The 16,566-nt window shown below is 10.7% G+C and overlaps 1 protein-coding gene across 1 annotated transcript in view; it reads left to right on the forward strand.

The window, feature by feature from the left end:
* Positions 1–16,566, forward strand: part of LOC131678308 (neuroligin-1-like) — a 1,556,576-nt gene that overhangs the window by 1,326,849 nt on the left and 213,161 nt on the right. Inside the window, exon 8 of the mRNA XM_058958378.1 lies at positions 3,410–3,552. Within this exon, the coding sequence (XP_058814361.1) occupies positions 3,410–3,552 (143 nt within the window). The remainder of the gene's footprint in view (positions 1–3,409; positions 3,553–16,566) is intronic.

Genomic DNA, 16,566 nt, shown 5'->3' on the forward strand with positions numbered 1-16,566 from the left:
GCAAGGTGGCCAAATAGTATAGATAAATGATTTAGACACATTAAGAGTAAATCAAAACAAAATATCATATAATTGGACAACCAACAGCAGTGGTGCTAGAAAAAATGATTTTTTTATCAATCGTCAGAGCATCAATCGATTTCTGTTTAATAACTTTTTTCTCAAGCGCCAAATCGTTTTGTGATTTTCGAGATTTTGTTTCTGTGTTGAATTTCCTATAAATGTCACATAACGATTTATTTTTAGGAAGCAATGGGCAACTCCTGGAGGAATTATTTTATGAAAGTTAATTTTCCCACACAAAATCTCATGTAAAATTTAAACAGTAGGTGCAAAAATATAGTTTCAGAGTTCGAGCTAAGAATTTGCACAGGTACCTAAAAAGCTGCTCGGAGCTGGAATCTAATTTGACTATTGTCCATCCGGCATTCAAATTGCCCTAGCACCCTTTGCTTACTGCCGAAGTATCAGTCCCATACTCGTATAACCAATATCAATTGGGTTGGGTTCGCAGCACATGTCACGTCTCGAGGCGACCAACGAGCACCAACGGCAACAACATACACCACATCTCTGCGGCGATAGCAAGCAACATGCGCGATGAAACGCACAAAGCAAAATGACACTACCCAGCCGGTTCAGTCTCTACTACGACGGAGCGATCGACGAGCGCCGGCAGCAATGTTGCAGTTATAGCAGGAGACGATCCTTCCTTCCCTGAATAGTCGCACAAAGCAAAATTCAAATATCTGGTGATGTACCCCCCGACTGGGCAGGCAGCGCAGTTGCCATGCACGCTTTGCTTGTTTGCAAGGTGATAGGGGATGCTGATTATAATAGAAGCACAGGGCGAATTGGATTGTAGCATACTTAGGTATTTATCCCAGGCTGGATTATTAGCGGAATGTAGTGTTTAAGTCTAGTAGTCCGCGTAAGGTGACAGAATATATTTTGAGTCCTATTCCTAAGTTATAAATGAGACCAGATATGATGAAAAAGTCACTAATCGGCATTCGAATGACCCTAGTAGTTCTCACCTATCACCAAAATATCAGCCCTGTAATCGTGCAACCAATGCCTGTCTAAATGAGTTCACGGCGCACAGAGTACGCTTCTTCTGCGGGAGGCAATCAACGAGCACTGACGCGCGGCACTGTTCATGACGTCTTTGAGGAGAGAGCGTTCTTAGAACTAGTCAACAGTTGCTTCAAAAAATTAAAAAAGTTTAACAAATGAGGCAACAGGAGAAATATCAATGGGATTACAAAGAAAGTCAAGAATATAAATTTTATTATAACCTGAGTCTTAAATCTGTAACATGTTATGTATAATAAAAGAAACTCTGCACAAGAAATAAGAGAATTATTTTAAACTAGTTTGATTCTCTAACGCCATTGTGCGGAAAAAATAGAAAACATTCAAAATGTGTATCAAAATATATTCATTCTCGATAATATATGGATGTTAGCACCACTATGCGGCCTAAATTATATTTATACACGAAAGCCTTTGAAATGCTCTACAACTTCGTAGAACATCAGATTGCATTATCTCTTACCATTGTATAGATAGGCGTATTACCTTGAATTAATTTTGCTCACTGGCGCCATCATGTGGTGGAATTTTGCATTTTTCAAATGAGACAATAAAGGATTTTTTGCTACTTTACAACTGTGTAGAACATACAAATGCTCCATCTCTTAGCGCTCTACAGATAGGAGCATTCCCTTTAAATTGCTTGGCTCATTACCGCCACCATACGGAGAAATCCTGAAACTTCTCAGTGAAACCAAAAAGTCCTTTTATTTCTCTACAACTTTGTGGAACATCATAACTTTCTATCTCTCGTCGTTTCAGAGATATGAGTTTTTCCTAACCTTGCCCCACCTTTGCATGTGGGTCACATATCGTCGCTGTTGTGCTATCTTATGACAAGCGCCATTTAGCACATTTCGAGAAAAACGATTTTTAAATTTTGAGATTGAATATCTTGAAACTTATAAATGGTATAAACAATCCAAAGAAGACAATTGATGCTTCTATCTATTCTGCATTAATCTCTCAAATATTACGAAGATCGGTTGACTATGTTGCGAGTTTTTACTATGAATGTAAACAAAAGTCGCACTCACACGTGTCATAGGCGTGTATTGATGACAAAATTTGTATGACGTGTCATAATCGTGCATGGAAAATTTTCCATAGAAAAAAATCATCACTTTTTAACTTTAATTCATATCTTTGGTTTCATATGGTCTATAAATAGTCGGTGAAATGCATTTTAAAGGAAATGAGTCAGGGAATCTAGAAAAAATTGTTATTCTTGATTACAGTGTTGCCAAATATATTTTATTTCCAGTTCAAAACTAAAACTGTGTTTTTCTCACAACTCGTATACTTTTCTTTCGAAAATGTTTATGCCATTGTGTTCCTCAGACATTTTCACACATAAAACCGTCTAAAACTTCAAGATAACTTGAGCCAATCCCTAGATATAGTGATTTGAAGCAAAAAGCTCACAATTTCTCATCATGTTTCTAGCTAGATCTAAGTAAACAAGTAGAATTTCTAAATTCTGAAAACGCCACTTTGTAGAGATTTTTCAAACAAGTAATGTGGCATATCTAACTCAGTTTACCCCAAAATGGCGTTTGTCATAAGATAGCACAACAGCGACGATATATGAGATAAGCGGAGTACGCCCTTTGCGCATGTTAAGCAGCAGTATCCAACTTTAAACGTTAATAACTCTTTAACGGTTGGTTAGATTGTCTTGCAGTCTTCGATAAACTTGTTCGGCATATCTTCAAAAGCTTAACTTCTTCCTTGGTCCGTGTTCGGAAGTTTACAGCGACCTCTAGGGGCGATAGTGTGAACTGTGAGTGTTTCCCCATACATTTTGGCCAAAAATCTCATACAAACTTTAAGCTCGTTGGGGGGAGGGGTTAGGGTTAACCGATTTCGCTCAAATTTGTACAGTGTCATTTTTTCATATTTGGAACGACGCTAGGGGGTGTAGATTAGTAATTTCAAAAATGGTCGTTTTATTGTCACCCTAGTGTACACACACAGACACATACAGGTATTGTCCCAAATCGTCGAGCTGAGTCGATCGATATATAAGACTCGGCCCTCCGGGCCTAGGAAAAAATCTTAAAAGTTTGAGCGAATTCTATACATTGCTTTTATAAGAAATGTAAAACAATAATACAATTTCCGAAAACAAACTTTATATGTATTTTAAGAAATTTTTGCATTTAGATTATTATTCGGTATGGTCAGACAATCAAGTATCAAGGGTCAAATCTTTCCCACAGTTGTTCTCACAACGAATCATTCCAATTAATTAAAAACCAAAATTTGATCTTTGTACAAGAACACATCATGATTTATCCTAAATTTATTTCAGCGTGGTGGTTCCGTTCGCGGCGAAGACGTGCCTTTTACTTTTGGGCTTCCACTTTCACAACTGTTCCTGTCAAATTACACTCGAGACGACATAAAAATAAGTCGGGTGTTAGTGTTATATTTCACAAACTTTGCCAAAACAGGGTAAGCATATTGATAATGAGAATTATTCTTAATTTACAGTATCCATCGGAAAATTCGAATGTCACTCTCACACTACCAATTGTATGCGAGTGAACTGTGCCTAAAACGAACTCATTAAGATTTGAAATCTTTTTCAGGAAGTTTTGAACTATTGCAACATTTTAATAACGGTTACTGTAATTATAGATTTATTTATGTTCCTGTTTATAAGATTTACAATTTTATCGATACTTCAGCGTTTGACTTTAGATCCTACAATGCAGGAAAGACATCTATAAGACGAACACACCGATCAATTTAGCATTTTTTGGAATTTGAAACCTCGGCCTTCCTGAAAAAAATGTTTGAGGAATCAATTTAAACACAAATAAGGCACAGTTTTCTGGAATTCATTTCAATAAATTAATTGAAAAAGTAAAATTTGGCTAAAAGATATTGCAACTATTAGAGGGAGTAAAGCACTACTGTCTCAATACATTCACTAATGGACCATGTACTCTCGTTCCAGTATATTGTTTGATTTGGTTATAATATTTAACAATCTATTTTGGATAAATCTCTAACCCTATGTGCGGGGTTGAGAATCGATCTAAACAAACAAACAAACGCCATTAAAGAAGAAAAAATGGTACGTCGACGACATCGAATTGATATGACGGTGTGTTTGGTAAAACAACTTTATGCAAAAAATGAGTATCTCTGAAACTTTGGGATATGAAAGAATGAACTTTCCCCTTACATTTGCAACCAGCATTGAAATAACCCGTTGGGGGTCCAGAGCAACTTTTTTTAAAGTTTATTTCATAAGAATATAGGTTTAACAATGAACTAGTTCATATTGCTGCCGCTAGATGGTGTTTAGGCATTCGAACAATACTAAAAGTGAGATTAATTTATTTGTCCAGAACTTTGTTAACCACTAAAAATCGATCTGAAGTAATGCATAAATAGTATATTTATACGAAGATATGTGTAAGTCAGTTGCACAGGAGGCTTATAAATCAATTTTCTTGCACTTATGTTATTTCAAAAAAAAAAAAAAGAGTTGGGTTCAGTTGAAGTGAATTCAGAGGAATTTTAGTGCATGGAAAGTCTTAACTTTTAGTCAAAAATTATAATTCAAGGTTCCCCCTCATATGAAGCACCAATGATGTCTTTCAAATAAAGAGACAGACAAGTGTTAACCGAACTTGTACGATACAAATGCTGTTTTCCCAGGTTCTAGACGATTTTTCATACATAAATAGCTTTTTCCAATAACTTATCTTTGGATTCTTTTCATTTTGGATTTTTTGAAATTTACCATTATCAAATTCATGAGCATTTTAATTTTTAAACCCTTAAATTCTTAAATTTTTGATTTTTTGTATTTTTTAATTTTTATATTTTAAAACTTAAATATTTTTAATTCCATGTGTCAAATTTTTCAATTTATTTTGTTTAAATCTTTAAATCTTTAAATTATTTAAATTTAAATTAAAATTATTTTTAATTAAAAATTTAAAAATTAAACAATTAAAAATTAAAAATTAAAAATTAAAAATTAAAAATTAAAAATTAAAAATTAAAAATTAAAAATTAAAAATTAAAAATTAAAAATTAAAAATTAAAAATTAAAAATTAAAAATTAAAAATTAAAAATTAAAAATTAAAAATTAAAAATTAAAAATTAAAAATTAAAAATTAAAAATTAAAAATTAAAAATTAAAAATTAAAAATTAAAAATTAAAAATTAAAAATTAAAAATTAAAAATTAAAAATTAAAAATTAAAAATTAAAAATTAAAAATTAAAAATTAAAAATTAAAAATTAAAAATTAAAAATTAAAAATTAAAAATTAAAAATTAAAAATTAAAAATTAAAAATTAAAAATTAAAAATTAAAAATTAAAAATTAAAAATTAAAAATTAAAAATTAAAAATTAAAAATTAAAAATTAAAAATTAAAAATTAAAAATTAAAAATTAAAAATTAAAAATTAAAAATTAAAAATTAAAAATTAAAAATTAAAAATTAAAAATTAAAAATTAAAAATTAAAAATTAAAAATTAAAAATTAAAAATTAAAAATTAAAAATTAAAAATTAAAAATTAAAAATTAAAAATTAAAAATTAAAAATTAAAAATTAAAAATTAAAAATTAAAAATTAAAAATTAAAAATTAAAAATTAAAAATTAAAAATTAAAAATTAAAAATTAAAAATTAAAAATTAAAAATTAAAAATTAAAAATTAAAAATTAAAAATTAAAAATTAAAAATTAAAAATTAAAAATTAAAAATTAAAAATTAAAAATTAAAAATTAAAAATTAAAAATTAAAAATTAAAAATTAAAAATTAAAAATTAAAAATTAAAAATTAAAAATTAAAAATTAAAAATTAAAAATTAAAAATTAAAAATTAAAAATTAAAAATTAAAAATTAAAAATTAAAAATTAAAAATTAAAAATTAAAAATTAAAAATTAAAAATTAAAAATTAAAAATTAAAAATTAAAAATTAAAAATTAAAAATTAAAAATTAAAAATTAAAAATTAAAAATTAAAAATTAAAAATTAAAAATTAAAAATTAAAAATTAAAAATTAAAAATTAAAAATTAAAAATTAAAAATTAAAAATTAAAAATTAAAAATTAAAAATTAAAAATTAAAAATTAAAAATTAAAAATTAAAAATTAAAAATTAAAAATTAAAAATTAAAAATTAAAAATTAAAAATTAAAAATTAAAAATTAAAAATTAAAAATTAAAAATTAAAAATTAAAAATTAAAAATTAAAAATTAAAAATTAAAAATTAAAAATTAAAAATTAAAAATTAAAAATTAAAAATTAAAAATTAAAAATTAAAAATTAAAAATTAAAAATTAAAAATTAAAAATTAAAAATTAAAAATTAAAAATTAAAAATTAAAAATTAAAAATTAAAAATTAAAAATTAAAAATTAAAAATTAAAAATTAAAAATTAAAAATTAAAAATTAAAAATTAAAAATTAAAAATTAAAAATTAAAAATTAAAAATTAAAAATTAAAAATTAAAAATTAAAAATTAAAAATTAAAAATTAAAAATTAAAAATTAAAAATTAAAAATTAAAAATTAAAAATTAAAAATTAAAAATTAAAAATTAAAAATTAAAAATTAAAAATTAAAAATTAAAAATTAAAAATTAAAAATTAAAAATTAAAAATTAAAAATTAAAAATTAAAAATTAAAAATTAAAAATTAAAAATTAAAAATTAAAAATTAAAAATTAAAAATTAAAAATTAAAAATTAAAAATTAAAAATTAAAAATTAAAAATTAAAAATTAAAAATTAAAAATTAAAAATTAAAAATTAAAAATTAAAAATTAAAAATTAAAAATTAAAAATTAAAAATTAAAAATTAAAAATTAAAAATTAAAAATTAAAAATTAAAAATTAAAAATTAAAAATTAAAAATTAAAAATTAAAAATTAAAAATTAAAAATTAAAAATTAAAAATTAAAAATTAAAAATTAAAAATTAAAAATTAAAAATTAAAAATTAAAAATTAAAAATTAAAAATTAAAAATTAAAAATTAAAAATTAAAAATTAAAAATTAAAAATTAAAAATTAAAAATTAAAAATTAAAAATTAAAAATTAAAAATTAAAAATTAAAAATTAAAAATTAAAAATTAAAAATTAAAAATTAAAAATTAAAAATTAAAAATTAAAAATTAAAAATTAAAAATTAAAAATTAAAAATTAAAAATTAAAAATTAAAAATTAAAAATTAAAAATTAAAAATTAAAAATTAAAAATTAAAAATTAAAAATTAAAAATTAAAAATTAAAAATTAAAAATTAAAAATTAAAAATTAAAAATTAAAAATTAAAAATTAAAAATTAAAAATTAAAAATTAAAAATTAAAAATTAAAAATTAAAAATTAAAAATTAAAAATTAAAAATTAAAAATTAAAAATTAAAAATTAAAAATTAAAAATTAAAAATTAAAAATTAAAAATTAAAAATTAAAAATTAAAAATTAAAAATTAAAAATTAAAAATTAAAAATTAAAAATTAAAAATTAAAAATTAAAAATTAAAAATTAAAAATTAAAAATTAAAAATTAAAAATTAAAAATTAAAAATTAAAATTAAAAATTAAAAATTAAAAATTAAAAATTAAAAATTAAAAATTAAAAATTAAAAATTAAAAATTAAAAATTAAAAATTAAAAATTAAAAATTAAAAATTAAAAATTAAAAATTAAAAATTAAAAATTAAAAATTAAAAATTAAAAATTAAAAATTAAAAATTAAAAATTAAAAATTAAAAATTAAAAATTAAAAATTAAAAATTAAAAATTAAAAATTAAAAATTAAAAATTAAAAATTAAAAATTAAAAATTAAAAATTAAAAATTAAAAATTAAAAATTAAAAATTAAAAATTAAAAATTAAAAATTAAAAATTAAAAATTAAAAATTAAAAATTAAAAATTAAAAATTAAAAATTAAAAATTAAAAATTAAAAATTAAAAATTAAAAATTAAAAATTAAAAATTAAAAATTAAAAATTAAAAATTAAAAATTAAAAATTAAAAATTAAAAATTAAAAATTAAAAATTAAAAATTAAAAATTAAAAATTAAAAATTAAAAATTAAAAATTAAAAATTAAAAATTAAAAATTAAAAATTAAAAATTAAAAATTAAAAATTAAAAATTAAAAATTAAAAATTAAAAATTAAAAATTAAAAATTAAAAATTAAAAATTAAAAATTAAAAATTAAAAATTAAAAATTAAAAATTAAAAATTAAAAATTAAAAATTAAAAATTAAAAATTAAAAATTAAAAATTAAAAATTAAAAATTAAAAATTAAAAATTAAAAATTAAAAATTAAAAATTAAAAATTAAAAATTAAAAATTAAAAATTAAAAATTAAAAATTAAAAATTAAAAATTAAAAATTAAAAATTAAAAATTAAAAATTAAAAATTAAAAATTAAAAATTAAAAATTAAAAATTAAAAATTAAAAATTAAAAATTAAAAATTAAAAATTAAAAATTAAAAATTAAAAATTAAAAATTAAAAATTAAAAATTAAAAATTAAAAATTAAAAATTAAAAATTAAAAATTAAAAATTAAAAATTAAAAATTAAAAATTAAAAATTAAAATTAAAAATTAAAAATTAAAAATTAAAAATTAAAAATTAAAAATTAAAAATTAAAAATTAAAAATTAAAAATTAAAAATTAAAAATTAAAAATTAAAAATTAAAAATTAAAAATTAAAAATTAAAAATTAAAAATTAAAAATTAAAAATTAAAAATTAAAAATTAAAAATTAAAAATTAAAAATTAAAAATTAAAAATTAAAAATTAAAAATTAAAAATTAAAAATTAAAAATTAAAAATTAAAAATTAAAAATTAAAAATTAAAAATTAAAAATTAAAAATTAAAAATTAAAAATTAAAAATTAAAAATTAAAAATTAAAAATTAAAAATTAAAAATTAAAAATTAAAAATTAAAAATTAAAAATTAAAAATTAAAAATTAAAAATTAAAAATTAAAAATTAAAAATTAAAAATTAAAAATTAAAAATTAAAAATTAAAAATTAAAAATTAAAAATTAAAAATTAAAAATTAAAAATTAAAAATTAAAAATTAAAAATTAAAAATTAAAAATTAAAAATTAAAAATTAAAAATTAAAAATTAAAAATTAAAAATTAAAAATTAAAAATTAAAAATTAAAAATTAAAAATTAAAAATTAAAAATTAAAAATTAAAAATTAAAAATTAAAAATTAAAAATTAAAAATTAAAAATTAAAAATTAAAAATTAAAAATTAAAAATTAAAAATTAAAAATTAAAAATTAAAAATTAAAAATTAAAAATTAAAAATTAAAAATTAAAAATTAAAAATTAAAAATTAAAAATTAAAAATTAAAAATTAAAAATTAAAAATTAAAAATTAAAAATTAAAAATTAAAAATTAAAAATTAAAAATTAAAAATTAAAAATTAAAAATTAAAAATTAAAAATTAAAAATTAAAAATTAAAAATTAAAAATTAAAAATTAAAAATTAAAAATTAAAAATTAAAAATTAAAAATTAAAAATTAAAAATTAAAAATTAAAAATTAAAAATTAAAAATTAAAAATTAAAAATTAAAAATTAAAAATTAAAAATTAAAAATTAAAAATTAAAAATTAAAAATTAAAAATTAAAAATTAAAAATTAAAATTAAAAATTAAAAATTAAAAATTAAAAATTAAAAATTAAAAATTAAAAATTAAAAATTAAAAATTAAAAATTAAAAATTAAAAATTAAAAATTAAAAATTAAAAATTAAAAATTAAAAATTAAAAATTAAAAATTAAAAATTAAAAATTAAAAATTAAAAATTAAAAATTAAAAATTAAAAATTAAAAATTAAAAATTAAAAATTAAAAATTAAAAATTAAAAATTAAAAATTAAAAATTAAAAATTAAAAATTAAAAATTAAAAATTAAAAATTAAAAATTAAAAATTAAAAATTAAAAATTAAAAATTAAAAATTAAAAATTAAAAATTAAAAATTAAAAATTAAAAATTAAAAATTAAAAATTAAAAATTAAAAATTAAAAATTAAAAATTAAAAATTAAAAATTAAAAATTAAAAATTAAAAATTAAAAATTAAAAATTAAAAATTAAAAATTAAAAATTAAAAATTAAAAATTAAAAATTAAAAATTAAAAATTAAAAATTAAAAATTAAAAATTAAAAATTAAAAATTAAAAATTAAAAATTAAAAATTAAAAATTAAAAATTAAAAATTAAAAATTAAAAATTAAAAATTAAAAATTAAAAATTAAAAATTAAAAATTAAAAATTAAAAATTAAAAATTAAAAATTAAAAATTAAAAATTAAAAATTAAAAATTAAAAATTAAAAATTAAAAATTAAAAATTAAAAATTAAAAATTAAAAATTAAAAATTAAAAATTAAAAATTAAAAATTAAAAATTAAAAATTAAAAATTAAAAATTAAAAATTAAAAATTAAAAATTAAAAATTAAAAATTAAAAATTAAAAATTAAAAATTAAAAATTAAAAATTAAAAATTAAAAATTAAAAATTAAAAATTAAAAATTAAAAATTAAAAATTAAAAATTAAAAATTAAAAATTAAAAATTAAAAATTAAAAATTAAAAATTAAAAATTAAAAATTAAAAATTAAAAATTAAAAATTAAAAATTAAAAATTAAAAATTAAAAATTAAAAATTAAAAATTAAAAATTAAAAATTAAAAATTAAAAATTAAAAATTAAAAATTAAAAATTAAAAATTAAAAATTAAAAATTAAAAATTAAAAATTAAAAATTAAAAATTAAAAATTAAAAATTAAAAATTAAAAATTAAAAATTAAAATTAAAAATTAAAAATTAAAAATTAAAAATTAAAAATTAAAAATTAAAATTAAAAATTAAAAATTAAAAATTAAAAATTAAAAATTAAAAATTAAAAATTAAAAATTAAAAATTAAAAATTAAAAATTAAAAATTAAAAATTAAAAATTAAAAATTAAAAATTAAAAATTAAAAATTAAAAATTAAAAATTAAAAATTAAAAATTAAAAATTAAAAATTAAAAATTAAAAATTAAAAATTAAAATTAAAAATTAAAAATTAAAAATTAAAAATTAAAAATTAAAAATTAAAAATTAAAAATTAAAAATTAAAAATTAAAAATTAAAAATTAAAAATTAAAAATTAAAAATTAAAAATTAAAAATTAAAAATTAAAAATTAAAAATTAAAAATTAAAAATTAAAAATTAAAAATTAAAAATTAAAAATTAAAAATTAAAAATTAAAAATTAAAAATTAAAAATTAAAAATTAAAAATTAAAAATTAAAAATTAAAAATTAAAAATTAAAAATTAAAAATTAAAAATTAAAAATTAAAAATTAAAAATTAAAAATTAAAAATTAAAAATTAAAAATTAAAAATTAAAAATTAAAAATTAAAAATTAAAAATTAAAAATTAAAAATTAAAAATTAAAAATTAAAAATTAAAAATTAAAAATTAAAAATTAAAAATTAAAAATTAAAAATTAAAAATTAAAAATTAAAAATTAAAAATTAAAAATTAAAAATTAAAAATTAAAAATTAAAAATTAAAAATTAAAAATTAAAAATTAAAAATTAAAAATTAAAAATTAAAAATTAAAAATTAAAAATTAAAAATTAAAAATTAAAATTAAAAATTAAAAATTAAAAATTAAAATTAAAAATTAAAAATTAAAAATTAAAAATTAAAAATTAAAAATTAAAAATTAAAAATTAAAAATTAAAAATTAAAAATTAAAAATTAAAAATTAAAAATTAAAAATTAAAAATTAAAAATTAAAAATTAAAAATTAAAAATTAAAAATTAAAAATTAAAAATTAAAAATTAAAAATTAAAAATTAAAAATTAAAATTAAAAATTAAAAATTAAAAATTAAAAATTAAAAATTAAAAATTAAAAATTAAAAATTAAAAATTAAAAATTAAAAATTAAAAATTAAAAATTAAAAATTAAAAATTAAAAATTAAAAATTAAAAATTAAAATTAAAAATTAAAAATTAAAAATTAAAAATTAAAAATTAAAAATTAAAAATTAAAAATTAAAAATTAAAAATTAAAAATTAAAAATTAAAAATTAAAAATTAAAAATTAAAAATTAAAAATTAAAAATTAAAAATTAAAAATTAAAAATTAAAAATTAAAATTAAAAATTAAAAATTAAAAATTAAAAATTAAAAATTAAAAATTAAAAATTAAAAATTAAAAATTAAAAATTAAAAATTAAAAATTAAAAATTAAAAATTAAAAATTAAAAATTAAAAATTAAAATTAAAAATTAAAAATTAAAAATTAAAAATTAAAAATTAAAAATTAAAAATTAAAAATTAAAAATTAAAAATTAAAAATTAAAAATTAAAAATTAAAAATTAAAAATTAAAAATTAAAAATTAAAAATTAAAAATTAAAAATTAAAAATTAAAAATTAAAAATTAAAAATTAAAAATTAAAAATTAAAAATTAAAAATTAAAAATTAAAAATTAAAAATTAAAAATTAAAAATTAAAAATTAAAAATTAAAAATTAAAAATTAAAAATTAAAATTAAAAATTAAAAATTAAAAATTAAAAATTAAAAATTAAAAATTAAAATTAAAAATTAAAAATTAAAAATTAAAAATTAAAAATTAAAATTAAAAATTAAAAATTAAAAATTAAAAATTAAAAATTAAAAATTAAAAATTAAAAATTAAAAATTAAAAATTAAAAATTAAAAATTAAAAATTAAAAATTAAAAATTAAAAATTAAAAATTAAAAATTAAAAATTAAAAATTAAAAATTAAAAATTAAAAATTAAAAATTAAAAATTAAAAATTAAAAATTAAAAATTAAAAATTAAAAATTAAAAATTAAAAATTAAAAATTAAAAATTAAAAATTAAAAATTAAAAATTAAAAATTAAAAATTAAAAATTAAAAATTAAAAATTAAAAATTAAAAATTAAAAATTAAAAATTAAAAATTAAAAATTAAAAATTAAAAATTAAAAATTAAAAATTAAAAATTAAAAATTAAAAATTAAAATTAAAAATTAAAAATTAAAAATTAAAAATTAAAAATTAAAAATTAAAAATTAAAAATTAAAAATTAAAAATTAAAAATTAAAATTAAAAATTAAAAATTAAAAATTAAAAATTAAAAATTAAAAATTAAAAATTAAAAATTAAAAATTAAAAATTAAAAATTAAAAATTAAAAATTAAAAATTAAAAATTAAAAATTAAAAATTAAAAATTAAAAATTAAAATTAAAAATTAAAAATTAAAAATTAAAAATTAAAAATTAAAAATTAAAAATTAAAAATTAAAAATTAAAAATTAAAAATTAAAATTAAAAATTAAAAATTAAAAATTAAAAATTAAAAATTAAAAATTAAAAATTAAAAATTAAAAATTAAAAATTAAAAATTAAAAATTAAAAATTAAAAATTAAAAATTAAAAATTAAAAATTAAAAATTAAAAATTAAAAATTAAAAATTAAAAATTAAAAATTAAAAATTAAAAATTAAAAATTAAAAATTAAAAATTAAAAATTAAAAATTAAAAATTAAAAATTAAAAATTAAAAATTAAAAATTAAAAATTAAAAATTAAAAATTAAAAATTAAAAATTAAAAATTAAAATTAAAAATTAAAAATTAAAAATTAAAAATTAAAAATTAAAAATTAAAATTAAAAATTAAAAATTAAAAATTAAAAATTAAAAATTAAAAATTAAAAATTAAAAATTAAAAATTAAAAATTAAAAATTAAAAATTAAAAATTAAAAATTAAAATTAAAAATTAAAAATTAAAAATTAAAAATTAAAAATTAAAAATTAAAAATTAAAATTAAAAATTAAAAATTAAAAATTAAAAATTAAAAATTAAAAATTAAAAATTAAAAATTAAAAATTAAAAATTAAAAATTAAAAATTAAAAATTAAAAATTAAAAATTAAAAATTAAAAATTAAAAATTAAAAATTAAAAATTAAAAATTAAAAATTAAAAATTAAAAATTAAAAATTAAAAATTAAAAATTAAAAATTAAAAATTAAAAATTAAAAATTAAAAATTAAAAATTAAAAATTAAAAATTAAAAATTAAAAATTAAAAATTAAAATTAAAAATTAAAAATTAAAAATTAAAAATTAAAAATTAAAAATTAAAAATTAAAAATTAAAAATTAAAAATTAAAAATTAAAAATTAAAAATTAAAAATTAAAAATTAAAAATTAAAAATTAAAAATTAAAAATTAAAAATTAAAAATTAAAAATTAAAAATTAAAAATTAAAAATTAAAAATTAAAAATTAAAAAATTAAAAATTAAAAATTAAAAATTAAAAATTAAAAATTAAAAATTAAAAATTAAAAATTAAAAATTAAAAATTAAAAATTAAAAATTAAAAATTAAAATTAAAAATTAAAAATTAAAAATTAAAAATTAAAATTAAAAATTAAAAATTAAAAATTAAAAATTAAAAATTAAAAATTAAAAATTAAAAATTAAAAATTAAAAATTAAAAATTAAAAATTAAAAATTAAAAATTAAAAATTAAAAATTAAAAATTAAAAAATTAAAAATTAAAAATTAAAAATTAAAAATTAAAAATTAAAAATTAAAAATTAAAAATTAAAAATTAAAAATTAAAAATTAAAAATTAAAAATTAAAAATTAAAAATTAAAAATTAAAAATTAAAAATTAAAAATTAAAAATTAAAAATTAAAAATTAAAAATTAAAAATTAAAAATTAAAAATTAAAAATTAAAAATTAAAAATTAAAAATTAAAATTAAAAATTAAAAATTAAAAATTAAAAATTAAAAATTAAAAATTAAAAATTAAAAATTAAAAATTAAAAATTAAAAATTAAAAATTAAAAATTAAAAATTAAAAATTAAAAATTAAAAATTAAAATTAAAAATTAAAAATTAAAAATTAAAAATTAAAAATTAAAAATTAAAAATTAAAAATTAAAAATTAAAAATTAAAAATTAAAAATTAAAAATTAAAAATTAAAAATTAAAAATTAAAAATTAAAAATTAAAAATTAAAATTAAAAATTAAAAATTAAAAATTAAAAATTAAAAATTAAAAATTAAAAATTAAAAATTTAAAAATTAAAAATTAAAAATTAAAAATTAAAAATTAAAAATTAAAATTAAAAATTAAAAATTAAAAATTAAAAATTAAAAATTAAAAATTAAAAATTAAAAATTAAAAATTAAAAATTAAAAATTAAAAATTAAAAATTAAAAATTAAAAATTAAAAATTAAAAATTAAAAATTAAAAATTAAAAATTAAAAATTAAAATTAAAAATTAAAAATTAAAAATTAAAATTAAAAATTAAAAATTAAAAATTAAAAATTAAAAATTAAAAATTAAAAAATTAAAAATTAAAATTAAAAATTAAAAATTAAAAATTAAAAATTAAAAATTAAAAATTAAAAATTAAAAATTAAAAATTAAAAATTAAAAATTAAAAATTAAAAATTAAAAATTAAAAATTAAAAATTAAAAATTAAAATTAAAAATTAAAAATTAAAAAATTAAAAATTAAAAAAAAATTAAAATTAAAAATTAAAATTAAAATAAAAATTAAAAATTAAAAATTAAAAATTAAAAATTAAAAATTAAAAATTAAAAATTAAAAATTAAAAATTAAAAATTAAAAATTAAAAATTAAAAATTAAAAATTAAAAATTAAAAAATTAAAAATTAAAAATTAAAAATTAAAAATTAAAAATTAAAATTAAAAATTAAAAATTAAAAAAAAATTAAAAATTAAAATTAAAAATTAAAAATTAAAAATTAAAAATTAAAAATTAAAAATTAAAAATTAAAAATTAAAAATTAAAAATTAAAAATTAAAAATTAAAAATTAAAAATTAAAAAATTAAAAATTAAAAATTAAAAATTAAAAATTAAAAATAAAAAATTAAAAATTAAAAATTAAAAATTAAAAATTAAAAATTAAAAATTAAAATTAAAAATTAAAAAATTAAAAATTAAAATTAAAAATTAAAAATTAAAAATTAAAAATTAAAAATTAAAAATTAAAAATTAAAATTAAAAAATTAAAAATTAAAAATTAAAAATTAAAAATTAAAATTAAAAATTAAAAATTAAAATTAAAAATTAAAAATTAAAAATTAAAAATTAAAAATTAAAAATTAAAAATTAAAAATTAAAAATTAAAAATTAAAATTAAAAATTAAAAATTAAAAATTAAAATTAAAAATTAAAAATTAAAATTAAAAATTAAAATTAAAAATTAAAAATTAAAAATTAAAAATTAAAAATTAAAAATTAAAAATTAAAAATTAAAAATTAAAATTAAAAATTAAAATTAAAAATTAAAAATTAAAAATTAAAAATTAAAATTAAAAATTAAAAATTAAAAATTAAAAATTAAAATTAAAAATTAAAAATTAAAAATTAAAAATTAAAAAATTAAAAATTAAA

Source organism: Topomyia yanbarensis, chromosome 2 (assembly GCF_030247195.1).
Source record: "Topomyia yanbarensis strain Yona2022 chromosome 2, ASM3024719v1, whole genome shotgun sequence".
Lineage (NCBI taxonomy): Eukaryota > Metazoa > Arthropoda > Insecta > Diptera > Culicidae > Topomyia > Topomyia yanbarensis.